The following is a 26,286-nucleotide window of genomic DNA, read 5'->3' as shown; positions in this document are numbered from 1 at the left end:
GCCCCCTGGGTTTGAAATCCGCACACCTACCGCTCTACCATTGCTCCGACTCGTGTTCGAGAACCTCCCTATGTTTCGATTTCAGGAGATAATGCCACAATTGCAAGGTAACCAGAGATTCCTATTTTGAAACCCGGAAATACTAACCACTCCGGCGACTCTAGAATTCATTCGGCCTTTTGATACCAGTTCCTCGGCCCTGACCCCATTCTTGGGAGAGCTTCAGCGAACTCATAACCCCGATTCCGATCTTTCGATACTCAACTCGCTGCTTCCCAATTCAGCCCTTCTTGAAGAAGGATGCGCAAAAGGACTTGCAATAGAGCGCGTCGAAAGCCTTGGGTCTGTCGAGTTCTTCAACTTGATGGTGTTTATGGTTTCGAACAACTTTCCTGGAGAGTCGAATAGCCGAAATATACATGAGTGGCTGAAGAAAAACAACCCTTCATTTGTCCTCAAAACTCTCTCATCCATAGCAACACCAACTGCTGAGGCACTACTTGAGAACCTGTTTCGGTCTGCCGTTGAGGCTGGAGATGTGCCAATTGTCAAGCACATGCTCAGAGCAGGAGCAAGTCCTAATGGGCCCATGTGTCGACATTCGTCACTTCCTGATCATGTTACTCCTCTTCAATTTGCTTTGAGCCGAGGGAACATAAAGCTGGCTCAAGAACTGATCAAAGCTGGGTCGAGAATCGATGAAAGTGGCGCGGGATGGAAAAGCAGTGCCTTAGTTCTGGCAATCATTGGCAATAATCTTCAGGGTCACCAGCAGTTCTGTGGTTCTCATGTCAATTCCGCAGACGACGGCGGTGATGATAAAGACTACATGGACTCCTGGAGTCTGGTGGAACCTAGTTCGCAAGACTTCGCAGTCTATGGAGCTGATAATGACCCCTTCTTCGATCTTATTCAATCCTTAATGAATGCCGGAGCAGCTATCAATCCCGATGGTGCTGGTCGGTCTTGCTCGTCGGTCCTAGAATGGCAGGACGAGTCCCCATATCTAGACGGCCACTCGCCGCTCACGGCGGCATCAAAATACCGACATAAGCAATTAGTTAAGGTCTTCCTTCAAAGCGGCGCCGACGTAAAGTTTCTTACGAATCGAGACTCTTCCGCTCTACACGAATGCCTCTACAGCTGGGAAGAAATGAGTTCAGATGACAGTAAATGGGGTTCACCGCAATCATTCTTTGAGCGCGGGAAGTCGCCAAGTTTTCCAGGATCCGGGAATTTGTCCAATCTCGTTGACGTGGCTCGGAGCCTTATAAGTGCAGGGGCTGCGGTAAATGACGAGTCTGGATTCTCCTTCAAACCTCACGACAACAATTGCGAATGCGACAGCGATTTCATTTACTGCACAACGCTTGATTTGAGTGTACTCACAGGAAGTGCTGAGCTGGTTGATATGATGCTAGGCGCTGGAGCTTGTACAACCACCAAGGTTTCACTCGAATATGCCATTTGCAAGGGATGGACCGAAACTGTTACCCGCCTCTTGATTATGGGTGCCCCTTTGTCGATAGAAGCTAGTGAAGAGGTGGTTGAGAGTAATGGGAGTTGTTTATATGCGATATCGCTTTTTCGCCCAAATCTTCGAATAAAAAGGGCAATATTTCAGCAAGCTGTACGACTCGGAGCTACCTCTACAATTGAGTACATCCTCAGTAGTGAAACTTCCAACCCTCAAAAACTCTTCTACGATATGACGGAGGCATTTGAACAATGTTGCGCCGAGGGGCACATCAATACTCTTCGTCTTCTGCTTAGCAAATCTTCAATATTTAAAGTTTCAATTTCTCCATGGTTTGGTCGGGCGATTGAGGTGGCAATCGAAAATGGCCATGATGATATCGTAGATATCCTCCTCTCTGCTGGTTCAGACATCGATGTAATAGTGCACCGTGAAAGCGTACTATTGGCCGCCCTCCGGAAGAAAAATACGAGAATAATAAGGAAGCTTATGAGAGCCGGCGTGAAATTGAGCAAAAGAAACGAGGAATGTTTAGAATGGGAACGAAGACCTGAATCGAACGATGTGTTCATTGCTGCGATCAATTTGGGCGATTACCACGTAATCAACAGTCTCATTGATGCGGGTGCGAGCCTACATACGTTAGGCACCAGCGATTGCATGCTTGGTTCAAAGCTGCGCATATTGCCACTTACTGCTGCTATGATGGGAAAAGATTTGACTCTAGTCAATCGTCTCATTTCTGTAGGTGCTGCGATGAACAACCCGCCAGAAGCTGCCAGTGCGACTCCGACACCGCTATCAGTAGCGATCGCAAACCGAGATTTGGAGCTAGTCAATACACTCATCCATCGAGGGTCAAATCCATACGATTCAATAGCTTTGACCGAAGCTACAAATGAGTTCAGGCTTCTTCAAACTCTCCTCATCGCGTTGCACAGCTTCAACGAACCAATCAATAGTGATGGCAGACCCCTGGGGCGGGAGGCACTCTGTAGAGCAGTAGAGAAGCAAGACCTGGTAATGACTCGGGATATTCTCAATAGTCCGCTCAGGGACATGAAATCGAATCAAGGGCTGTGCGCTGGTTTGATCCAGGCCGTACTGTTTGATTCCACGCCCAATTTTGAGATCATAGGAACATTTCTAAGCTTAGGTGCAAACCCGAATTCTGGATTGGGGTCTTATTACGAGTCAGGCCGCTTTTATAGCTGTAAAAAAAGTGCGCTTTGCTTGGCGATTGAGAAGAACGATTCGAGGAAAGTCGAACTCCTGTTGGAAGCAGGTGGTCGTGCAGACAAAAGCCAGACCAAGAACTTGGATCCGTACCCGATACATTGTGCTATATCCGGAAATAACTCGGATGTTTTACGGAAACTTCTCGAGTACGGTTTGGACCCCAACAAATCCTCAGGAAACCGAAGTTATACACCAATCGAATTTGCGACAAAAAAGGGAGATGTGGAAATGATCAAAATTTTGCTCCAATACGGGGTGAACCTCAATACCCGCTTGGATAATGAAATATCACACACGCCTTTACAAATAGCAAGCAGAGATGGGAGCAGAGAGGTAATTGATTTGCTGCTCGAGCACGGTGCTGACGTCAATTCGCCAGCTGCGATAATTCACGGCGCAACTGCGCTTCAATTCGCAGCTATAAAAGGCTTCCTAGGGATCGCCTTTCTCCTCCTAGAGAACGGCGCCGACGTAAACGCCCCGCCCGCAGAATTTAACGGATGGACAGCATTAGAAGGGGCAGCGGAGCATGGAAGGCTTGACATGGTTCAATTGCTCCTCAACGCCGGAGCAAATATCTTTCATGAAGGACAAGCACAGTATGAAAGTGCTGTGAGGAGAGCCTCTGAAAATGGACATTGTGCAGTTCGGCGACTCCTCGAATCATATCACGGATAGTTGGCGTTGGGTTGTGACTTCAAATTTCGGCAAATCTCAGTGTGTCAAAGGATTATTCAAGTTATTCAAGTTATTCATGAATAATTCATGAATAACTTGAATAAAATAAGAGTAACGAATATCTTAAATAATTTGAGTAAAATAGAATAACTATTCATGAATAACATGAATAATCATGAATAACCACGTGGAAGTCACGTGGAAGTCAATTAATTATAGTAAATTGACATATATTTGAATTTAAAGAAAAGAACTAAGATATTTATTAAGCAGCCTTATATAAGCTAAGCTAATACTTATAAGGCTACTTAAATACAGATTTTCTATAATAAATAAACTGATTATTACTAAGGTTCGATTCGCTTACCAAGTGCCACTACTACCTGGTTGGGTAGAGAGGTGGCGCTAGGTGCGGGCCCCCCGAAAGCCTTACTCTATTAGGCTATCTCAATCACGTGCACAGATCACGTGCGTTATTCAAGTTATTCATAATTATTCATGAATAACTTGAATAATATATGAATAAAATAAGAGTAACGGCCGTTATTCTACTCTACTCTATTCATTTGACACACTGGCAAATCTCGACGGCAAAATTCTTCTTTCCAGAGGGACATTTCATTATCTCTTATAGCAGTGGTAGGAGGCAGTTTGCGACAAAATAGAAGAAAGGCCATCTGAGGCAACCGCAATAGTCTTACTCGACTTATTTTTCTTTTCTTTTCACAGGCTCCGTTCTAGTCTCTTGGCTTGAGCAGCAACTGCGTTAACCTGGGCTCATGGTCAGGGTGAGTATCCTGAGCACGGCTCGAGTAGGGTCTTGGCTCAGGCATCTTTAGCAAACATTGTTAAGCAGTGAAAGCGTTAATGGCACAATCAAACACATGCATCCTCATGCATAGTCTTTGAAGTAGATACCCAAGCAAGGAATATCGTTGAACACCCGATTGGTCAATTCTACCAGGTCCTCCGCTGTAACCTTTTGGGCATGAGGACTTCCGAGAAGATTCTTGAATTAACCCTCAGCTCCAATAAGAGTGCAAAACTATTTGAACCCCGTTACCACCATCTCAGCCTCCGTTTCAGCAAGAAGCACAATTCAAATCATTCAAACCTCTGCACCATTCTTTCAACCTCATCCAAACCAGTCTCTTTCACACCTCTCGTTTGTCGGGAGGAAGAAGCCGCGATGGAGTTGAAGATTTTGAGGATGCATATTGAGGATGAGCGGAAGCTTGAGGGGGTTTGAGAATCAGATTAATGTGGAGAAGTTGAGGACGGTGTTTGTGGCATTTCAGGAATTTTTTGGCGTGAGGGAGGTGAGATTAGCAGTTTCGAGGTTAGCGGATATTGGGGAAGAGAAACATAGGTTTGCGGGAGGAGAGCTCCCTTGGTTTGACAGGAGGTTGTGGGAGGGTCGATAGAGTAGACAGACTTATTTCGGTGATTTTACATAGAATTGATGGTGTTTCCTCAGAAGCCGAAGATAATATTTTGCCCAAGGACACAGATGATATTCATCTTAGTGCAGTCTTGCATTGTTATTGTGGGCGCCTTGTGGCGAAATCAAGAACGTGGAGATCTATAGCGATTATCAAATTTATGGACAAATTCCGTGATTTGGGACTCGAAATACTCTGTGAGTTCTCGGAGTTATGATTTGTCTGCGATCGCTAGCTTACACAGACCTGGTGTCTTTTGTTTGCCACTGTATTGTCTCTAACCCCAGATTTATCCACAACCAGGCTAACGCAAAAATCATGATTTGGAGTCCGTGTCCACCGAGATCCAGAGCTAGAGCCATGGGTGTTGGACTTGGAGTCGGATTTAACGTGGGACGACGGAGCCCGGTATCACATAATGGCTGAACGAGGACTAATACTCGCCGCAGAACTTGCACCGCTAGGAGTCAAGATCATTAGCCAAAATCTTTCTATCTTCTTCAAGATGGACGGATTTACCTTACCAGTTTCTTGAAGACGACGCGGGGAGCCTTAAATTCAGGAGTACGCTTCTTTGAAAGTTCCAAGTGCTTCTCCACAAGAGCCTCCAGGCGCTGGATGTCGTCTAGGTGTGAGAGACAAACAATAATCAGCGTCTGTAGCTTCTTGAAGTTTGGGAGTTTCAAGAACTTGGGGCCCTCAAAGTCGCCGTCCGAGTCAACATTAACTATTGGAGTTGCGGTAAGGAGATCCTCCAGTTTCGTGTTTGTTGGCGGCAAGTCGTCTCCAACAACCATATGGCGAAGTTCCTTTCTGACTAGAGGCTCAGCTACTTCTATAAGAGGTGTCAGCCATCATAACACAAAAGGAAACTGTCAACCGTGCTTACTGCAATCCATCAAGTGCAAAGCATCGACCTCGAAAGAGAAGAAGACCTTTTTGCTATTGCCGTCTTCAAAGAATGGGCGGTAGCGTGGACGGTTGGCATTAACCGGATCGTTGTTTCCGCAGATGAACTCGTTTCTGGATTCTTTGCAGCTATGAAGGACGGCTGGCGTAGGACGAGACACCACGATTGTATGAAGGGGCTTATAACCATTAAGAGGCTCAAGCTGGGTGATGACGCAAGGTTCGGGGGAGTTGAATCGCCAGATTTTCAGACGAAGTTCGAGTGGCTGGGCGAATGTTAGTATCAGTCCAGAAACTCAAGAACAGCCAGGTATATTCGAGTATTGGGAGAAAGAAGGCTTGCGAGTCACTGGGGTTGTGCCTCGTCTAGGCAGAGGTGCGAGACAACGTACCAGTTTCGGGAAGGGGTGAAAGGTAGTGCCAGTGGTCGAGTCATCTCCGGTACTTTGCTCTCCAACGATGGTTTTGTCGTTAATGCCCAAGGGCAAGTTTGGAGTTTTGTCTTCGGGAATGGTGCCATATCCGGTCTGTGCTCTTAATCTCGCGCTGTGCCTGGGTATTGCTTTAGACTGTTTGTTTTGGTGGGACATCTGGAGACGAAGAGTAGTTAGCAGTTGCTGCACAAACCGTCTTACTATCGAAGTAAAGCATGTACGTACCTTGACACCTTGGGGTGCGAGCCTTGAGAGATTCTGACTGTGGTGGGAATGTTTAAGGGGACACAAGAGGCTCGGCCAATTTGAGTGTGCGAAAATTAGCGCGAATCTTAGCGTGGCTAAGAATAGGGGAGTGAACAGGAAGGGTCACTTTGTGCAGTGCTCTTTAAGATTGTGGCTTGTCCCAAACTTTGTATTTTAATTCATTCTTGTTCTCAAAATCTAAATCAACTCTTGCATACACTGTCCTAGGCTCTTTGAATGATTTAAACCCCTCTTGCTTGACATTGTAAAATAGAATGTAATCAGCGAGAGCTTATTATTTAGCAGAGACGAAGGCTGTAGCACAAAGGAAGCTTTTGAACAAGTGCTATCTAAAAGCACACTGGGTAGGCTGGCTTTTGAGGGCTGTTCATAGTTGAAAGTGAACGGCATCGTCGAGGGCTGCTCATGGAGGAAAGTGAACGGCACCGCCACGGGCTCGCCTAGCTTGCTGTGGACAGAAAAAGAGGAACAATTTATCACAGCACTTAGTCAAGCCAGACATCAAAAGGAAAGCTTTTGTTACTATGGAGTTTTATAGATAAGTATCATTATTAGGCTTTGAATGTACCATTGTGTGAACTACCATTAGTGGAGAATTCTTTGGAAGACCAAGTTGATTTAAGACGAGAATCCAATGCCGCTTTTCTATCTGCTAAGATAGAAAGGACTAAAGCTAAGAACATAGACGAAGAAATCTAAACTCTTATCCCACAATAATCTCCCTCGATCTTTCAAAAACAATTCCTATCCTTGAAAGAGGAACTTGGGGGACAGCCTTGCCAACACCACCTTCACTCCTCGAAACCTTCTCCCAACTATCCGCAATGGCTACATCCAACTCAAACGGTCCTCTCGAGGATTCTCCCAAGGGATTTCTCAATGTTGCTTCCAGCGATCCTCTTGAAGCCTCTTCTGCCGATCCTCGCAACGGTCCTGTCAATGGTTCTCTTGGTAGTGCTCTCAAGAGTCCTCTGTAAGTATTCTCGGCAGTTGTCTCAATGGTAATCTCACTAACTCTCTTGTCAGTCATCCAATCAACTCTCTCGCCATTCCCTTCCAAGAATTCCATTCCTTCCGTAAGCTTCCCATTGAGTTGCGACTGAAGATCTGGGGTTTCGCAGCGCCGGAGCCTCAAATAATCACCCAATTGAAGAGCACGAAGCCCAAGAAAACCCACTGCTGCCGAGTTCCTGCTGTCCTCCTCGCATGCCGCGAGTCTCGCTATGAGTACCTCGCTGACGTAAAGTCTCCGATCTCCAAGCATGGCCACCCGACCTACACCCTCGTTTATGTCAAATATCCAGTGTACTTCAGTTTCGAGATCGACACCTTGTACATCGTTTCATCCGCTGCCAACAGAGATGGCGTAGGTAAGAAAAACTCGAAGTGCCTTATACCATTCTGTCTAACACATCCCAGGTTTCTTTGATGAGAGCATGGTGCCAAAGCTCAGATACCTTGCCGTAGACCACCACTGGAGCGCCTTGGTGACCGTGTGTCACACGATAACCCATATGCTGACTGCCAACCCCAGCTCTCTCGACTTGAAACTCCTCACTGCCGTCTTCCACTCGAACCCGTACTACAATTGGGTGAACTCGGACAATATTCAATTTCAACCCGGCGGTCGCAATATGTTCCCCCTCCTCAAGCTCGCGCCAAATGTGGTTACGAATGAGACTAAGGAATGGTACGCCGGTTGGTTCGGTCATGATGTAATCAGAAAGGTCCCAAATCTGGCAATTGAGCATAAGGGTGTTCTCAACAGTATCAGATTTCAAGGGGCCTGATATGGTGGAGTTTGGTGGGACAATGGCTCTTCATGATACTCAAGATCATGCCTCTCAGGTTGAGAGTAACGAGCACCAGTGCAAGTGAGGAAGCTTTTGTCTTTACTTGAAATTGAGTTTGTTCATGGTTGTAACGGAGTCCGCCACGCAGGCAGCAATAAAACGCAATAGATCCATGAACTGTGACAAATGCGATGCGATGCAATCAACTCCAAAACCTCTAAACGTTCTTACCCAAACACAACCAATCATGATGGCAGAAAACAGGCTAATTGGGCAAGCCACGATCCAAAACAGGGGTGTATGCAAGCCACTCGATAGAACGAACTCTAAGCCGCTTTTCCTTTTGCGGCTCTAGACATTTTCAGCTTGAACCCCAATTCTCTCGTCTCGAGTCGCGACTCGGGATCAATGATTTGGGCTGGAAACCCAGAAGAGCCGTATAGCCAGAAACACGCGTCAAATGATTGTTCTTGCGATGATTTCTGCACGAGAGAATGGACGCGACCGTAACGAAAAACCCTGCGGCTTCAACCCCTGAAATTGGTACACATGACCAAACCTTCTCAAAAACCTTCCTGGGTGAAGATGGAAATGAGACGTCTCCGCAATTCGAAGATGGACTGATTCCCTCGGAGCATCAGCAAAGCAGGATATCCGAGCCAGTACTCGATGCTGCCCTCACCAACGCCCAATCCTTTGTAGAGAGCTCTTCGAGCCACAACCTACTGAGTATCCTTCAGCGGCCAACCTTTCTTGAATCTCCTGCTGCCCGGTGGACCGCACCTCCACAATGGCTACAGTTCCAAATGCTGAGAAGTTTCGACGAAGGGTTGATGGTAAGCGAAACACAGCATCCTCAAGGCCTACCTCACCCGTATCCCGAACCAATAACATCGATATACGTTGAAGAAGTCCAAAATCAGGTCCAAATCAATCTCCAAGGCTTGTTGCAAAGTCGCCAAGATGATTCGGCAGCCACCGCTGCCGCCCGGTGGCAGATCCCTGAGAGTTGGGCTCAATCATCAATGGGCGATTCGTTTCCTATTCGACCTCCTATTGCTCTTGGGCCTGACCAAGATTTCGACGGGTTGATCCTTGCCGATAGAAGGACTGGTGACCCATTTTCGACGCCTGCGGTAAACTGCAGTTTCGGGTTGATGCAGCAAGTTGGTTACGGTGAACGCAAGTTGGAATTCTTTAGCGAGAATTTCAGTGCAATTGATGCAGGCTTCTTTGCTCATCGAGTACAAGCTCAAGCTGCAAATACTTTGGATCTGATGTTCTTGTAGGCCGACCCCTAGGTTAAAACCTCTTGACCTCATTGACCCAGTTCCTGACGAAAAATGCAGGATAATTACAGAGTGGCAACCTTGGTTTGCAAAACCTCTTCAAGAGGCTTTGCCTGACTTTCCAGTCCAGACGTTGTTGCACTTCAGCTCGTCGCAATCTGCAAGTATGCTCCCATCGATTGACTATAATGGAGGAGGTCAGTACCTGCGATAATTTATCATTCCTAGCTTTCATGCTAATTAAACCTGCTTAGAGCTCACTTGCATCATGGAGCATATAAATACACGAAGGGAGTCGCAAGAAAGGTTCGAAAATGAGAGAGAGATTGATATGGGAACAGCCAAAGCTCACTGCTTACCCCTCGGTATGGAGATCTCTCTAAGTCAGACAGCATCAACTGATATTCTCAGTGGTCTGGACAAGAGCTCGAGGAGCCATTCAGGGTCATCCCGATCGACCCTTAATTGTAATTATTAGTAGACGCACTGACGGGATCAACTCGAAGATTACCAGCCATTATTCCAGTGACCACTGCAAACGATGGGATAGACTTGCGAAAAACCAAGCATGGGTGTATCTCGACTTGTACTTCCTCTTTACGAAATGGGATCGAATTTGGGGTGCTGTCAAGCAGAATCTGCAACGGAGGACTGAGGTCGGTCTATCACAGCCAACCCCTGAATCTTATGGTATATACTGATCTCGATTGAAATAGGAGGTTCACGCTCGGCAGAACGTTCTACCAATTCAGCAGCAGACTCGCCAACTTCACAAGGATAACAACATCATGATCAGTCTCCGAGAGCATGTACGAATCCACAAAGCGTCGTTGAAGATCGTGATGCAGAGGGTCGAGTACATGCTTGGAGGTGTAGATTTCATGGCTACCCAAGGACTCAAAGGTCGTCTCGATGATGCTTTTCAACTGCTAGAGTACTACGAAGTGACAGCTACCACACTCCTAGAGCAGCAGTCCAATCTACTGAGTTTGGTAAGGGTTTCTTCCCATTATCTTTTGGGACCGTGCTGACGTTGAAGGCTTTTAATCTCGAGACAGTGGCTCAAGGCCAAGCTGTTGCCAGGCTGAACGCGCTGGCTTTCATCTTCTTGCCTCTTAGTTTTGTAGCTGTCAGTTCACCCAGCTTTCAGATTCTGTTCTCTTGCTGATGGGGATAGTCTGTATTTGGCATAACGACTTTCACCCTCTCACCGCAATGGTTTCCCGTTGCAGCAGTCCCTGCCCTTTGCACGACTGTGTTCATAGCCTACGCTGCGCATAAATTCTTTGCCTCTGCCGCTGCGAGGGAGTCTCGCCCGAAGGCAAGGAACGTTCATTGGAGTGACGATCTCGAAAAGCTTCCAACTACCGGCTCTCGGTTATCAGCAAACACTTGGAATAAACTCACCCGAATCTTTTCCCGGCCGAAGGATGGCTCTGCGAAGGACCGCTTTCCAACTCCCAGTACGATTTTCGGTGATGGACCTAGTATCAACGATCCATCGCGCCTCGTCAGGAGATCAACAGATCGTTCACTGGCAGACAGGAATTATGTTCCTCCTCGATCGACGGTCCAATTTCTTCCCGGTGCCTACGACTTTTCGAACCTCGATGCTGCCTTGTCCTACCCGTCAGCTCCAACATACGTTCCACCAGGAACTCAAGCATACGACTTCGCTGCAGGATCCGGAACATACAGCCAATATATACCACAGACCGACTATTATCCATATGCATACCCGAGCGCTTTAAAAGAGACGTCATATCGATATGAACGACAAGAGCTTGAGGCTGCTGCGCCACAGTTCAACCCACACTCACGGCCGCCGCTGCTTTCTGTACCGCACAGCCCTCCACCCCCAGGGGCTCAGATGGCAAACGAAAACGATCGGTTCTACAAGAACAGATTGTACAAAAACTCCGCCGAACAGGCAGAGAATCTTGAAACACACCAAGCTCGAGCCATTTTCTCGTTTACAGGCACTGATCCCGAGGACTTAAGCTTCGAAAAGGGAGGTGTGATTACAGTTCTAAGCGAGGTTGACAAGACTGTTGACTGGTGGTAAGCCATGTCCCTCTCTCTTTTCCACTGCCCCCTTTCTGCCCACCTCCTTGCTCTTTCCTTCCTCTGTCTATCTAACACTCCACAGGCTCGGCCGACTAGGCTCTCAAACCGGCATCTTCCCCAACAGCTACGTCGAAGTCCTCCCCCCCCCCTCAGAACCCACAATTCCCTCCTCCAGCTACACACAAGATGGAGACGAGACAGGCTATCGGCCTGATGGTCCCGACTCTTTCGGCCTCCCTCCAGATACCGCCCCAACCACAACCGCTCAATCTGGGAAAGAATGGTCCCCGGCTCCAGTTTATATACCGTACCCACCGCCGGCTAGCTCAGTGGAAAGCGCTGTTAATGAGGATCTGTATTCCGCCGAAGACAGCAGGTTGCCAGCTTCTTCAGCGTACACACCTTACCAACCACCTGACGAGGATCCATACTCTGTAGAAGCTTCTACGATTCCCAAACTTTCACAGCAAGAGTCAGCGCGCGAGCAGACGGATCGAATAAATTATGGCGAAGAGTTCCAGGTGTGGGACAGAGAGTATAGTTCGCGACCCGACCGGGCGAGCGATTTACAGACTGCGATGTTGGGAATGGATTTCGGTCTAGATGGAGGGGAGACCGAGGTAGAAAGTAGTGGAGAAGGGAGGGGGAGGGGTGTGAGTTCGAGGAGGAGAATTGGGACTTTGGAGACGATTGAAGAGTGAGGCCGAGGGTTTGGAAACTTACTTGAATCCAGCATGGTGTTGGCCAAGCCCAGAAGGTGTGTTTCGATTGGATTACCTGTGTCACAAGCGGTAGATATTGGACCTATAATCTTGCTCTTTTTGTATTCTGGGGCTTAATGTAATGTCTATAGCTTGCATTCATGTAACAACATGCACAAGATATTTGTGGAGAGATAGAAGAATAAGTCCTATAAAGTGGCTTCTTGGAATTGACAAGGTCCGGAAGAACTGGCATCATTAAATCTTCGGGGGTTTGACTCCTAGATTATACCATACACTTTCAACAGATATCAAAGCCCTATGGTAACCGCCATAGCTTAGTTGTCCTTCCATCTAGCAAACCACGAGGAACCAGGCTTGACTTAAATACAAAGCCGTGAGGAGAGGAAGTAAGCTGCTATGGTAGGTAGGTTTTCCAAGTTAATACCTGAAGCTTCCATGACCCAGCACCCATTGATATATTCACCTTACTTATTGCAGTGAAAGCACACTACCTCGGGAACAATTGGGTATCGTGCTTAGACTCGGCATGAAGCTCCCCGTTCATGATTTCCTAATTCGGCAACGCGCGAAAAGGGGAAGCGAGGTGAATATATATAAGTCTCGTCGCCATCTCTCGCCTCGGGAACCATCTCTTCGACACCACCTCAACCATGGCGCCCAAGCGCAAGGCATCAGCCATGGCCAGCACCTCCAAGGTTTCTGCAAAGAAAGTACAGTCAAAGAGAGCCAGTAAGAAACAAGCGACTGAAGCCAACGACAAGAATGAGTCCGATGTCGCCATCACTGACGCTGAGCCGACTGCGACTAAGCAAGATGGTGTCGAGCAAGTTGACGGCAAAGAAGGTCCGACGTTCACCCTGTTCCCTAAGCTGCCTCTGGAGCTTCGCAACAAAATTTGGGGAATGGCTGCACCTGATCCGTGTATTGTCCTTCAATGTAAAAGTAAGTGCTATATTTGTGATACCCTACTCATCCCTGAGATGTCCCGCAGCGAAACAAAGCTGACTCCCGTGCTCTAGGCCACAACCCAAACGTCCTGTTCCGGTATTTCCGTGACGGCGGCAAGGTACGTGGCAACTTCTCGGAGTATTAATTGCTCTTGTAGCAATGTCCAACAACTCTTAAGACATTCTGCTAGCAATTTCCAACGACTGCTGGAACATTCTACTACCAGAATACTTGAAAGAGGTATACTAACTCTCATTTCTTGGGATAGGTTCCTGCTGTTCTCCACGCTTGCCGAGAGTCGCGAGCTGAGTTCTTGGACAAGAACGATGGTTCCGTTGACATCACGCTCGAGCGACGTCGCCGTGACCATCCGGTCTACAAACTCTGCTTCATCGATCACGGAGGGCGAGCCCGACGTAGCCCAGCTCACACTACCAGCCCTGTATTCTTCTCCACGGATATCGACACCCTCTGGGCTCAGAGAGACGTATTCCGCCCTCGCTACAGGTACAATCCTGTGCCCGCTTTGAGAAAGTTGGATATCGCTCCTGAGTTAAAGCATTTTGTTTGGAGCCACAATATCATGGTCGAAGACACCGTCAAGATGTTCCCGAAGCTGGAGTCCATTACCACGTTGCTGCCGGATGAGCGAACAGCCATCGCAGGTCGCTGCTCCAGGTGGAGGAAAGTCAAGATCGTCCCGGGTCCGGAAGTCAATGGAGTCCTGGACGGTGCCGCTCTGTCCCCGGGTGACCTTCAGTTTGTGGACGAGTATCGAGGGTTTGCACAGGCGTGGTTGAAACGGTTCAAGTTGCGCCACCCCGGCAAGACCCTGCCCATCTACAAGCACCGCTTCAAGAAGCAATACATGGAGGCCGAGGGAATCAAGTTTCCGACCCCGCCGGTTGACCCACTTGCTGAGTTCGATTCTGACTGATTGCCTTATCGGACCCGACACTGCAGGCTCAATGGGGGGTGGCCACTTGCTTGGGTTAGACACAATGAACGTGGTGCAATGGAAATTGATGAATGAAGCAAATAGGGGTCGATGAATGGACCATCACGAAAGGTGCACATTGCAACTAGACGAACAAGAATGAAAACGTCAGAAAACCAGTCTACTTTTAGTCTAACGTAACGCCGTTGAATGTCCCAGTTCTTACTAACAGATGCACAGCTATTCCCTTCACGTCAATTCTTATTACTCTAGTGGAATAATGTTCGTTCTCAATTGTGCTTTGTTTCCCTATAACATTGATAGAGCTTTGCACTTGGCTTCTAGCTTCCGGAATAACGTCAATAAGCCCTTTAATGGGATTGTCCCAGCTTCGACCAGTGCAACAGAAATCATATCCTCTACCCTTGGAATGTTCTTTCGTTCCCGGGAGCATCAGTAGAGCCTTTCACTTGAATGTTCTCCCACCACCTCCACTTTTAGCAGGAAAATATTGGGAGTGATCTCTGCTGCATTGTGCCTCTCTCTTCTTGCGCAATAGAATCCTTTGTTTTTGTACTGCCCTTTCCTTTTCCTGGAACATTGATGAGTTGTCTGCTTAATTGTTCTAATCATAAAATTACCGCATCTGCAGAATTCTCAGGCATCGGCTCATTCAATGAAAGATATTCGCTTTCATTGTTCTTTCCTTTCACCGAAGATTGGCAGAGATATATGATTGACTATTCTCTATCTTGTAGGAATATTGAAAGATTGTCCTCTTGGAATCTGCCAAGGAGATATCAACGAACTGCACAGGGACCATTGGGTAAACTCGCTACTTTATTCTTTTCCATTCGACGGGAGCATTGACAGCACTTTCTGCTGGATTATCCAGCTTTCGCGGGTACATCGGCATCGCCTTTAGCCTTTAATTCTTTGATGATATACGGAAAACTGGAATCGGAGGGAGCAAACATCGCTTGTTTTGATCTCTCAAAGCAGGAACTCGCTCCTCGGTTGTTTTCCAATGTGGGGGGAACAATGGCAGGGCTTTCTCTTTCTGCTGAAATGTCCTTTTCCCCAGCACTACATAGATTCATCGGATTCAATTTCGGAAACAAGAAACAGGACAGTATTTTGATGTATCTCTGCTTCGTACTTGATTTTCTCTCCTCTTAAAAGCATAACCTGAGCATTGGCAGAGCTTTGTGCCTAATTGTGGCAGCATTCCTTGTACATTGGATGGAACATCAGGCTTGAATTAATACTCGACATCTGGAACATTGCAGTAATAGAGTCCAATTTGACTTGCTGTCCCTTTGGCGGGAACAGCGGGAGAGCTTTAGCTTGATCGTTTCTTCTCTGCTCAGTATATTCAGTTCAAGACAGACATGAAATAAACTAATCAAAGAGATGCAGAGCATTTGACTGGAACTGACGCGGCTTTATTGATTTAGGAGGGAAGCAACAGAGTGGGTTGAATATTGGCAGGGCTGTCAGCTGGGTGGTGTCAGCTTTATTGGTATGTCAGCTGCAACATCAAGCATAAATCAACCCAACTGCAGACATAATATTGAACGGATAGAGCAACACTTTTGCTATCCGGATTGCATAAAGCCAGACAAGAACAACAAACAAACCCTTAAAAAAGAACCATCTATTCATCTCGTCTATCTAACTTTCTAAATTCCCACACCAAGGCCTCCCCCTCCTAACATTCCACTCACACAACCGCCCCTCAATAACCATGCCTATCAAGCTCGCAACACAAATGCCCCCACTATCACTCACACTCGTCGCCCCAAGACTAAACTCCCGATCCTCCTCCCGCACCTCCTTCATAATCTTTGCAAACGTATTGACATACACCAAGCCCCCGAGGAGTCCTTCCCAGAAAATGACCAGGAAGATGAGGTAGACGGAGGGGAGGAAGAAGAATAGGGAGTGCAGGGTGAGGAGGGCGAGGTTGGCGATTTGGAGGAGGGAGGGCAGGTAGAGTTGGGGGATAATGAGGAAGGAGATGGAGGAGCGCGAAATGAAGACGCCGAGTTGGTAGAGGAAGGCGTACATGGGGTAGAATTGGCGGTACGCGGTGAAGGGGGTGGATTTTAGGGGGAAGAGGAGGGTGGGCGAGATGCCTTGGTTTATGGTGTATTCGGCGATGTAGACGAGGACTGTGTGGAGTTTAGCTTTTGGATTAGAGGGATTTTACATATAAACGGTGAGGATGGGCGAGAGGATGGAGGGAGAACGATAGAATCGGGATGGAAACTGGATTTAAGGGATAGGCTTACGAAGGGGTAGCATGTAAGGGAAGAACAATCGCCTTGCACGGCGAAGATTGGTTGCAAATGTGGGCTTGATGGGCTCTCGTAGGGTTGGAGAAGATGGCCGGGGAGAATGAGACGTATAAGCCTCTGCAGCTTGTGAAGGGGGACCTGGTGCCAACAATGCCTCGGCTGCAACATCATCGGGAGGCTCACGGACATCTTCATCCTCAATGGATATCTGCGGGAGATCCGAATAGCCCTTCTTATTATGTGCTTGTCGTAGAGGTTCTTGTGGGAGAATGAGGAAGAATGCTAGGGGCATTATGAAGGGGAGATAGGCGCTGGTGAGTAAGCTATTTTTGATGGAGAGCTTCAAGGTGTCCGTCAAGAAGACGTAGAGTCCTGCTCCGATGAGGCCTGCCCCGCCAGTTCCGCTACCCCATGCAGCGAGAGAGAAATGTCCGTAGTAATGTGTCAAGCCCAGCATTGACAATTCTCCCATTCCACTTGATAGTGATGCAATCCCCACACCGAACAGCTTCAGCCCTATGGATCCGCCGTCTGTTGTCACAGAAGGTGTAAGTGCGATAAGAAACATGCCCCCAGTGGACAGAGCGCACATTATGATTATCCGTACGGAATATGGTATTGCATGGATGAAGTAGGGGGCGACGAGTTTCGTGAGGAAGGAGGGCAGCACATCTGCAAGCAGGACAAGACCTTTGGGAACCGAAGGACCGACGAGGTCGACAGCCGCAGAGAGGATGATAACGTAGCAGACATTGTTGATAACACCTGCAGGAGTTGGTGATAGCTCGGGGAGGAGAGGGGGAAGCACGTACCGAACAGCCAGAATGCGATCAAGACTGATGCATCAGCACCTTGGAAGATGGCTCTGAATCTGGCCTTGTAGATTGCCCATGATGAGCCTGGAGCTCCGGGGAGAGGCAATAGACCCGAAGAGGACGGAGATCTATTCATCGTGGTGCCATATGTCATGTGCGACGGTGTCGAGAAGCCGATGGAGGTGGGAAAGTGGGATTTTCCCCGATTGCGTGGCTCGGGTGCAGTCACGCGAACATGCCGACAGCAGGATAACGAGCCTCGGCGGTGAAGTGTGCCAGCCAGGGAAGAGTGAATCGTGCCTCTTGCCCTGAATATCCTCCTTCGCACGAAAGTTCCCTTGACCCATATATTCGACCTCGCCGTCGCTACCTTGCCGTCGCCCTTATCTGCCTCTGGCTGCTGCTGCTGCTGCTGCTGCTGCTGCTCATTTCTCCCGGCTCGGCACTGCTGTGACGTTGAGCGACCCCAGTGTTTAAGCTCATTCCGCTGAGTGGCTTGCTCCTTGCAGGTTGTGTCACTAAATGGACGGCGATCCCTGCACTTGCATCCAGTAGCGGGCTTGGGGCAAATTTAGGTCATTAAGGCGATGTGCTAAGACAGGGAGAGCGAGAGATCCTGGAGCGCGTGCAGAAGAGCAGAGAGCAAACGCAGAAGTTTGATCTCGACACTCCATCTCTACCTCCTCCACCACACCACCGCTTGCCCAGCGACACCCACACGCCTCGCAGACCCGAAGACCATCGAGGCGATCGAGATCTCGACATCAAGGCCATGGCCAGCTAGAGCAGGGCCCGGATAAATCCTGTTGGCGTGCGGTGTTGGTCCTGATCCATCGTGGCTTTTGCGAGACACCAGGGCGCTTCCCATCCAAGGCTCCGACCACATTGATCGCGAGGACGAAAAGAGGGAGGGTATATTGTTATGAGACGAGGAGATAGCTAGGAACTGAGGTCACAGCCATCACGCAGCTCGAAGAGGAGCTTTCTCCTCTAAACAATACAAGAGCGTCTCGACACACCACTGCAGAATCAAATACATCATGGATCCAAGACAACCGCAACATCCCTTTTCCTCACGGAATACTACATCTCCTTATGGACGCACTCCCTTTCCGCCTTCATCGAATCAACCACAATACCCTTCATCATCGCATCCTCCTCCAGCGGCTCCTGCATATACCGATCACCAACGAAGACCTTCGGATCCTCCATATTATAATCCGCCGAGAAGTTATGGGCAAGAAGGGCCTCCGATGTCTGGACAAAGTCATTCGAGACATCAGAGCTCATCCTCTGTTGGTCATGGAACCCCTGTGAATAGAAACATGCCTCCTCCATCTTCTCCCCAACAGCAAGCTCCCCAGGCCACACATCACTATGGGCCTCCACGACCTCCTCCAGCGTCCGTGGGACCGCCTAGTACTTATTCATCTGGTCGTGAATTGCCATCCTTGCCTTCTTTAGGACGACCTCCAAGTGGTAACATGTCAATTTCTTCCATACTTGGAGGGCCTTCCCCTGGTTCGCGGGAACCACCTATCTCACAAGCACATTACGCTTCCCCAGTTGCAACATCGGCTCCTCCAAGTTCAATGTTTGGTACCACCCATGCATCGCCGCGGATGACAACCGCTGGTCCTGAATACGCTCCCTTTCGTCGGCCCCAAACTCCTGAACACCAACGGCAATACGAGACACGCGATCATCGAGCAAACTCTGCAGGCTCTCCAGCTGGCCTTGGGCATTATGGGACCCCTGAAGCACGACGTTTTGGAACTCCTCAGCAGTCTTATGCGCAACGCGTCGCTGCCCCTGAAGAACGCCGTGAGCCAATTCGAGTACCCAATCCAAACGTCCCCAGTACTTCAATTCCACCACGGCCGAACAGTCAACCTAGCGGTTTTAACCCTCCTCCACCGCCTCGAATATCTGATCCTCGTCCGCCAATACACAATGAGAGTTTGTTTGGGAGAAGGGTGGATACCGCCTCACGACCGGACCCCCCGAGAGAGACGGCATATGGCAGACCTGCATATGAGGAGAGGCATAATTCATACGGCTATGATAGAGACAGACAGGAAAGAGAGCGGGAACGGGAGAGAGAGATCTTGATGCAAAGGGGGAGAGAACTGCGGGAACGAGAACGAGAAAGGTTGGAAAGGGAGAGAGACAGGGAACGGGAACGACTTGAGCTTGAGCAACGAGATCGAGAACGAGAGTACGCCCTCCAAATGGCACAAAGAAACCCACAACCTGGCTACAATCGACCGCCCGAAGCCCGAGAGCAGCCGTGGATGAGACAAAGCTATGAGCCTGCACCTCCACCTCGACCAGCTTATGAACAGCCACCTCCTGAACGGGTACCCCCGCAAGCCTCAAATGGCTACTACCCAGCTACGACAGCACCTCAGTATGGAGGACATTCTGCATACGCTTCCAACGAAGCCAGATACGGCCCAGCGCCCCAACCCAGTTCAGTGCCTATAAAGCATGAATCCACCCCAGCTACACAATATGAAGCGGCCATGCAAGAGCGACCAAGGTATGCTCAACAAGAACAAAGGCCAATGTATGGTGGACCTCCCCAAAGTGGACCCTACCAATCCCACGAATCTCCAAGGAAAGGTGAGGAGCCTCCGCAGATGCAGCAACAACGGTATCTTGGTGTCCAAGGAATCAACCGGACGGGCAATCGCTCGCCTCTTCCTCAAGCTGTCCAGGGCGCACAAAGTCAGTTCAATGCTCCAGGGGGGGATCCGGCCATTGCGAACGAATTTGGTAAGATATTTGGCGGTCTTGGTGGATCCGGAGCTATGGGTGCTCCAAGTCCACTGAGTGCAGGGCCCCCAGGATTACCATTTTCGAACTCGGGACAGCTGCGTAGGGAAGATTTAGAAAATCTTCAGGAATCACCTCTTGAGAATGGGCAGAGAATCTCTCGAACGGCATCAAATAATGGCAGGAGAAGAAAGCTGAAAGAGGAAGGAGGTGATGACGAGAGCAGTACTGGAAGGCAGACCCCGAGTGGAAGAGCAAAGCGCCCCAAGACTAATAGTCACCACCACCACCTTCCTCATAATCATCAGTAAGTTGTCAGTGTTTAATCCATTGTACGTCGCTAACATCGCTTCGATTGAGCCACCACCACCACCGCGCTGAACCGGTTGACACTACCTCATCACCATCACAATCAAATCTGACACCCTTTAAGAGTACTAGAGGGTCCAATATTCCCTCCCCACCAGGCCGGGATCTAGGTGCAACTCATCATCACCACATTGTCAAACACCAGCCTCACACTGCTGCAGCGAAGACTCCTCCTCCCACTAAGGTCAATAATATCATTCCTCTCCAGAAAGTCACGATTCGCAACCAAGCGGTGTTGGATTCTGTTGCAGATCTTCCTCGCAAACACTTAGGTCATGCATACTACCACTCCTCTCTGAAACCTGATCCTTTAGCCCCAAAACGCGATTTCTCCACCAGCCGCGGCTTTGCCAGCACACCTCAGCCACTCCCCCGATTCGAAGGAAATGAGAACTGTACATTTACTGTCAAAGTCATGCGCGCTTACCTCGACCATAAAAGCAGAGAAGAGATTACCATCAGGAGAGCCGTCTGGGGAACAGACATCTACACCGACGACTCTGACATCATTGCCGCTTGCATCCACCAAGGTTGGTTCAAAGGTGCATGGCCGGCAGGAGTCGATGAAAACCTTCTTGGCCTTGAAGTCACTGACGACGGAACCATTCACGTCTTCCGATCACTGGACGAAATTTGGACGAAGCCGCCTCCTTCTGGTCCTGCTGACGTTCCCAAGAATCGAGATTTGAATGTCAACATTTTGATACTGCCTTTGTTGGATAAGTATAGCAGTGTTACGAGATTCGGCATCAGAAGCAGGGAATGGGGCGGAAAATATGATGGGTATCATAGCATGCATGATGGGTTGAGCTTCATGATACAGAGTATTCAGTGGGTTGATGGCATCAATGGGGTTGAGGGAAGGAGTGTGCATGATAGGAGAGAGCTATTGGCGCAGGAGCAGCGAGAGGCCGACTTGGAAGCTGCGAAGACGCTGGAGGAGTTAGTGCTCAATGGTAATGGATCTGGGAAACCGCAATTCGAGGAGAGCTTCGAAAGGGGTGGAGACAGACCGGAGGAAAGGAGGGGTGAGATCAGAGGCGTTGGCATGGGGAGCTGGTGGAAGAAGCCGAATGCTGTTCACAAAAAGGAACCGCCTGGCTCCGAAGCAATCTCTTCTATGGAAGAGCCAAATGGCACTCTACCGTCAGCTGTACCCGCACCATCCGGGGTTGTGGAAACCGTCGAAGCGGCACAAGAACCTGAACCACAAGAACCAGAACAAACCCAGGAGCGGGATGTACGGCAAGAACAGTCCAGGCGAATCTCAAGAGTGACAGAACTCATGATCGCGAACGCGAATTCGTCCGAAGCCATGGGCCAACCTGTCACCCCGAAGCGAGCAGAAATCCAAGCGCCAACACCGTCGCCTATTTCGCCTGTACATCCGCAGTCAGAACCTCCTGCTCAGAGCGGAGAGCTTAAGCGACAAGAGGGAAATGGGGAGAGGGAGCGTGAAAGTGAGGAGGATACGGATATGGACGCTACGATGTAGTGTATGAAAATAGTCCTCAAATCAAAGAGGAGATGAGATAGGCGTATGCTTCTTGGGTATAGCCTTTGTATATATGAGTTTAGTATAGCTGCATTTCGAAGCGAGCTGAGTGGTGTCTGGCGTGGCTATCTCAACATATTACTTCATCTGAGTTGACTTCCATCGGTTCGCAAATGTGATTGCCCGTGACATGAGAGGCTCGCGAGTGCGAGGATTGTTGATTTTGTTGTGTTTAGTTTGGATTTCCGATTAGGGGGGGGCAGTTGCTGTAAGGGAGCTAGGGAAACGAGACTGTTTCTCCCCAACATTCGTTTTGAATGTCTGTCCTCAGATGTCGCAGTACAGCTGTGGGCCACCGGGTATGAGATGAGAGCGGGGTGTTTATACGTTTGCGTCGAGTGATGCTCGCGCGATATGAGTGAGAGTGAGAGTGGACAAGGCCCGAGGGGATGCAATGCTTGAGCTGAAATGAAGGATGATGGTGTCAAGAGAGCAGGTAGGATGACGATTTCGTGGCTTTTCGGTGGTGGTGGTGGTGGTGTTGCAATTATTGCGTGCATTGGTGAGTAGATGTTCCGGTTTTTGAGGGGACGTGATAGGGCATCGAGTGAGATGATAAATCGATTCGGGGACCACCTAGTGAGTCCTGGATGAAAGTCGGGGACCAGTGCAGTGTGAGAAAGCCCGCCTGGATTGTTTTGTCAGGGGATGGGAGTTTGAATTTGCTCATTTGGGGGAATTTGTTGAAATCTGACATTGAATGAGGTTTCACATGAACTGAAACTGGGATATTTAGTGAGTCCTGGACGGACGCCATACCCTTCTGCAAAGCTTCAAACTTGTCCATGTTATCTTGCAATTCTGAAGTCTGCAGAAAGCAGAAGGAAGCACTCCCCGAAGACCTGGAGGCGCGGGCTAGGGCCAAGCTGGACTCATTGGGTTGTTTCCCATCGGACCTGTCCATTTGTGAAGGACCATCTTGGGGAGGTTGGAGCACAAGACCTGGCCGCGTTTTAAGCAATCAAATCCACACCATGAGGGCTCAGGAAAAGTACCTGGTTGCGTCTGTACTTTCAGGTGAGGTAGAATTGTCGCTCGTGGCATACTGGAAGCGGGTCACAGGCCAATCACGGTTTTACGCTTGGGACACTTTATCGCTGTGAGAATGAAAATCGTTCGAGATTAACAAAAACCAGAATGACGAGTTCAACACCATACAAGAATCTTCACTAAATCGTTCCAAAGAAACCCCACTATCTCATCAACCAGCCCCAGACAATCTTCCTCCGCTAACTCAACATTCACACCGCCTGGGAAGTGTATCCTGTGGACAGCCCTCGCACTTCCAATGGCCCATCAGACCAGACACTTCCTTTTCTCGACAGCACCAAAATCATTTCCTTTTCCCGACTCCACATCCTCCCCCTGCTTCTCCTCCACAACCTGATCAACCATATCACCAGTATGCAAAAACCGAAACCACATACTCCCAAGCAGCGCAAAATTAACGCCGAAAAACAGATGTCGGAACACGAAATCTGGTACATCGACTGCGAAGGCCGTGCCCCAGAGCATGGAAAAGAAGAGGCCGGCAAGGAGGCATTTTTGGGTGTAAGGCTTGGTGCGGAGAAACGTGTACAGCAAGACGAGGATTGTTGTCACCAGCAGGGTGACCAAGAGGAGGGTGGGTGCCGGGATGGAGCGAGGAAATGGCGGTTGAGGAGATGTGAAGAGCTACAGGATATTGGGTCAGTTTGTTTGGGAGAAGGGAGGGAAGGAGGAACGTACCTTTGTTACTTTGTGAGATTCGAGGTACAGGGCCTTGAATATTGATGAGCAGTGTGTCATTGCCGCGGATTGATGCATGCCGGTTCCCAAGGAAGTCGCGGCCACGGGCGACGTGCCGAAGAGAATGCTCATGAAGAGTGCCTGCCCAACTGGTGATCTTGATCGTGGTAATCTACTCACAGGTAGATACTCAAAAAATGTTCGCTTGAAGGTATGGATGCAAACATCCACCGTCCTCAAGATTTTCGCCGAAACTCTTCCAAGAAGTGGAGAGAGAACGAGCCACGGCAGAATCCAAACTAGTTTAATCGTGGACGAGAACCATCTTTCCTCGAAGAACCCCCCCAAGAAAATGAACGCAGCTATGGGCGAGGCCCAGAACTTGGGAAGCCCTCGACCGAGGGCTTCGCCCCATCCACCATCAATGAACAATATCGGGTATTCCATCAGAAAAAGTGCTGCCGTTTCTCCAAAACAACGTACCACGAACCACAATGCCGCCCCTACTAGACAGTATCTAGCCAACAGCGATATGGGCGGCCCAGCTTCGAGTGCGGGGTGGGTTGAGAGAAAGATGCCCGTGCCGATGGCACCTCCAATAGCAATCAAACTCATATGACGGTCTTTCAAGACTATTTCTGCCCCGTTCATATTACTGTCTTCGCTTCGAAGCATGTCTTCTGTCCTCTCTCTACCATCATTCCTTCCACACAGAGTCTGTGTCCCTGCAAGTTCAGACCGGTGGTAATTGTCGTGGCTCTGAACTCCATGATTAGAAATTGGTATCTGAATCTGAGGCAGGCTTAACCTACATGCCGGATTTGAGTAAATTTGTCAAACACTTTGCCCCGGACATCGGAGGTAGGAGATGCTGGCATAGCAGTACCAGCAGACTGAGTCTTGTCATCGGACTGGGGCGGATCTGGATGTTTCTTATGCCAGTGATAATGCTTATTGGGAGTTGCTTGCTCAAAAAAGCAGAGCGCTGCTACAACACCAATTATTGGTGCTAGTCTCATTATCAAGGAGACGATTCGAGTTTCCTGGTGAAGGTTGGTGTTGCCCAACCGAAAGTAGGTGGAAGCAATTGAATGATGTTATCACGAAAAAGTTTGAGGAACAAGAATCAGCAAGGCTGTCTTTCCACCATGTGTGTATGCAGCGGGGGCACCAGATGCACGACTACGAGGCTAGATCTTCCCTCAAGAGGAGGCAGCGCAAAGCCACCGCACAGAAATCGGGCGTATAAAACTCAGCTCAGCGAGGAACAGGAACAACCCGTGTATGTGCTGGCACCTTTCATCGTCTCTCGATTCGTCAGTTCATACACCGCTACTTAGCATGTATCCCTTTTTAAATGCCAGTGTTCTGAATCTCTTGAGCTGTGGGCGGTTAGCGTGCTTCCAGGAACATAGCTTCATTCCAATCCTCGAGAAAACTGCTCCTGATCTATTCATTATCTCAAGCAACTTCGATTCAGAAATATATCGTATCAATTACCCAAGAACTGTATTACAACTTCTCATACTTCTCGTTTACCGTGGTGTCAGAAGGGAGGAAGGCTCAATTGCCAAGATGGCATCGAGTTCGGGGCAAGGCAGCGAGCCTCCTCCCGAATCCAACGCCATTCAAGTTGGGGAGAGATGGGGAGATCGGCTCAGTGACGGAGCAGGAAACGGAGGAGTCGGTTTTCCTCTACAGACACGTGCGTAACAAATTTCCTATTCTTCAGGGTGCCCAATACATGAAGTCCAGCTTGTCTCGCATCCCATTGCTCCGATTTTCAGAACCAAGAAGCTGCGAGGGCCCCAAACTAACGATGTCAAGATTCAACAGTTGTAACACCCTGTCAGGCTGCAGTGGAACAGCATGACTTTGGACGCAGTGGAAGGGAGCAAAATGGAGAAGGATTTGACGAAGAAGAACTGGACAACACACCTAGACAATCCTCAATTTCGTGGCGCCGGATTCGACCCTTCTTTTTCGAGAAATTATTTCCAGGGTTGGCCACGGTGGTATGCATCCTCAACATAACGGCAGCTCTAGGATACGTCTTGCTCATGAACGACCCCACTTCTCCGAAATCATCCTTCGTCGCGGGGTATGTACCATCTCCTTTCCATAACCACGATTGCAAGACTAATGTTTTCCTAGAACACTGTTTACTTGGTTCTCAACATCGGGAATGATGATTTGCTACGGGATTCTCAATACCGGCAGCATGAGAGAGTGAGTTGCATTCTCAGATGGCTAGACCAAAGAATAGGTTACTGACGATCCTTCTAGTTATACACGCCACTTGTTAATACTAGCCATCTTCACCTGCTTCGTCGTTTCTATCGTTTTTCATTTTGCTGGCGCTTCGAATTTTGCTTCTAGTTTCTTGGTGGGGATCACAATGGCTGTACTTTTGATACAGGTATGGTGATGACGTTTCGTTCTACTGTTTTGATTTGCTGTTGGGTATGCCTCGTAAGGCGTACCTGATGGGAATTGGAGCTTGGTAACTGCTTCGTAAAGCATGCCTAACGTGAAT

General features: G+C 48.9%; 9 protein-coding genes across 9 annotated transcripts; 5 read left to right on the top strand and 4 right to left on the bottom strand.

Annotated features, from left to right (window-relative positions):
- Nucleotides 1–5,247: 5,247 nt before the first annotated feature.
- K444DRAFT_635277 (uncharacterized protein) lies at nt 5,248–6,396 on the bottom strand (the record flags this gene model as incomplete). Its single annotated transcript, XM_024883841.1, has 5 exons — nt 5,248–5,296; nt 5,356–5,671; nt 5,726–6,011; nt 6,138–6,335; nt 6,373–6,396. 5 exons carry the CDS (start codon nt 6,394–6,396, stop codon nt 5,248–5,250), a joined length of 873 nt encoding a protein of 290 aa, XP_024730378.1.
- Nucleotides 6,397–7,133: 737 nt separating this feature from the next.
- K444DRAFT_619018 (uncharacterized protein) lies at nt 7,134–7,713 on the bottom strand (the record flags this gene model as incomplete). Its single annotated transcript, XM_024881435.1, has 1 exon — nt 7,134–7,713. The coding sequence occupies one exon, from the start codon at nt 7,708–7,710 to the stop codon at nt 7,150–7,152; it is 561 nt and encodes a 186-aa protein (XP_024730377.1). The 3' UTR covers nt 7,134–7,149.
- A 914-nt stretch (nt 7,714–8,627) lies between these two features.
- Nucleotides 8,628–9,927, top strand: K444DRAFT_148125 (uncharacterized protein). Its single transcript, XM_024870583.1, has 4 exons — nt 8,628–9,415; nt 9,529–9,540; nt 9,589–9,692; nt 9,783–9,927. Exons 1-3 carry the CDS (start codon nt 8,734–8,736, stop codon nt 9,591–9,593), a joined length of 699 nt encoding a protein of 232 aa, XP_024730376.1. The 5' UTR covers nt 8,628–8,733; the 3' UTR covers nt 9,594–9,692; nt 9,783–9,927.
- Nucleotides 9,641–11,632, top strand: K444DRAFT_148123 (uncharacterized protein). Its single transcript, XM_024870582.1, has 6 exons — nt 9,641–9,692; nt 9,783–9,893; nt 10,035–10,184; nt 10,245–10,520; nt 10,568–10,657; nt 10,706–11,632. Exons 2-6 carry the CDS (start codon nt 9,843–9,845, stop codon nt 11,591–11,593), a joined length of 1,455 nt encoding a protein of 484 aa, XP_024730375.1. The 5' UTR covers nt 9,641–9,692; nt 9,783–9,842; the 3' UTR covers nt 11,594–11,632.
- Nucleotides 11,633–12,866: 1,234 nt separating this feature from the next.
- Nucleotides 12,867–13,670, top strand: K444DRAFT_148105 (uncharacterized protein). The gene is made up of 2 exons (XM_024870581.1): nt 12,867–13,386; nt 13,537–13,670. Exon 1 carries the CDS (start codon nt 12,971–12,973, stop codon nt 13,337–13,339), a length of 369 nt encoding a protein of 122 aa, XP_024730374.1. The 5' UTR covers nt 12,867–12,970; the 3' UTR covers nt 13,340–13,386; nt 13,537–13,670.
- A 2,002-nt stretch (nt 13,671–15,672) lies between these two features.
- On the bottom strand, nt 15,673–17,819 carry K444DRAFT_599287 (batten's disease protein Cln3). The gene is made up of 3 exons (XM_024878564.1): nt 17,318–17,819; nt 16,500–17,270; nt 15,673–16,379 (listed from the first exon to the last, which is right to left on the bottom strand). The coding sequence occupies exons 1-3, from the start codon at nt 17,472–17,474 to the stop codon at nt 15,880–15,882; spliced, it is 1,428 nt and encodes a 475-aa protein (XP_024730373.1). The 5' UTR covers nt 17,475–17,819; the 3' UTR covers nt 15,673–15,879.
- Nucleotides 17,820–18,360: 541 nt separating this feature from the next.
- Nucleotides 18,361–21,962, top strand: K444DRAFT_541465 (Rxt3-domain-containing protein; the record flags this gene model as incomplete). The annotated part of the gene is made up of 2 exons (XM_024875798.1): nt 18,361–20,405; nt 20,459–21,962. 2 exons carry the CDS (start codon nt 18,361–18,363, stop codon nt 21,960–21,962), a joined length of 3,549 nt encoding a protein of 1,182 aa, XP_024730372.1.
- Nucleotides 21,963–23,318: 1,356 nt separating this feature from the next.
- On the bottom strand, nt 23,319–24,628 carry K444DRAFT_635271 (uncharacterized protein; the record flags this gene model as incomplete). Its single annotated transcript, XM_024883840.1, has 3 exons — nt 23,319–23,696; nt 23,751–24,509; nt 24,563–24,628. The coding sequence occupies 3 exons, from the start codon at nt 24,626–24,628 to the stop codon at nt 23,319–23,321; spliced, it is 1,203 nt and encodes a 400-aa protein (XP_024730371.1).
- Nucleotides 24,629–25,091: 463 nt separating this feature from the next.
- Nucleotides 25,092–26,178, top strand: K444DRAFT_635270 (uncharacterized protein; the record flags this gene model as incomplete). The annotated part of the gene is made up of 4 exons (XM_024883839.1): nt 25,092–25,455; nt 25,578–25,765; nt 25,905–25,979; nt 26,170–26,178. The coding sequence occupies 4 exons, from the start codon at nt 25,092–25,094 to the stop codon at nt 26,176–26,178; spliced, it is 636 nt and encodes a 211-aa protein (XP_024730370.1).
- Between the last annotated feature and the right edge of the window lie 108 nt (nt 26,179–26,286).

The sequence above is a fragment of the Hyaloscypha bicolor genome, assembly GCF_002865645.1.
Source record: "Hyaloscypha bicolor E unplaced genomic scaffold K444scaffold_142, whole genome shotgun sequence".
Taxonomy (NCBI): Eukaryota; Fungi; Ascomycota; class Leotiomycetes; order Helotiales; family Hyaloscyphaceae; genus Hyaloscypha; species Hyaloscypha bicolor.
Note: the sequence above shows the minus strand (reverse complement) of the source record. Positions and strands in the feature narration are given on the sequence as shown.

What these genes read in the sequence shown, in the direction of transcription:
- K444DRAFT_599287 (XM_024878564.1), bottom strand. Translation starts at nt 17,474, where the DNA reads ATGACATATGGCACCACGATGAATAGATCTCCGTCCTCTTCGGGTCTA. An exon ending in GATCGCATTCTGGCTGTTCG is followed by an intron (nt 17,271 to 17,317) that starts GTACGTGCTTCC and finishes CAACTCCTGCAG; the next exon opens with GTGTTATCAACAATGTCTGC. An exon ending in CCCTTACATGCTACCCCTTC is followed by an intron (nt 16,380 to 16,499) that starts GTAAGCCTATCC and finishes AACTCCACACAG; the next exon opens with TCCTCGTCTACATCGCCGAA.
- K444DRAFT_148123 (XM_024870582.1), top strand. Translation starts at nt 9,843, where the DNA reads ATGAGAGAGAGATTGATATGGGAACAGCCAAAGCTCACTGCTTACCCC. An exon ending in AGCTCACTGCTTACCCCTCG is followed by an intron (nt 9,894 to 10,034) that starts GTATGGAGATCT and finishes ATCAACTCGAAG; the next exon opens with ATTACCAGCCATTATTCCAG. An exon ending in TGCCTCTTAGTTTTGTAGCT is followed by an intron (nt 10,658 to 10,705) that starts GTCAGTTCACCC and finishes TGATGGGGATAG; the next exon opens with TCTGTATTTGGCATAACGAC.
- K444DRAFT_148125 (XM_024870583.1), top strand. Translation starts at nt 8,734, where the DNA reads ATGGACGCGACCGTAACGAAAAACCCTGCGGCTTCAACCCCTGAAATT.
- K444DRAFT_148105 (XM_024870581.1), top strand. Translation starts at nt 12,971, where the DNA reads ATGGCGCCCAAGCGCAAGGCATCAGCCATGGCCAGCACCTCCAAGGTT.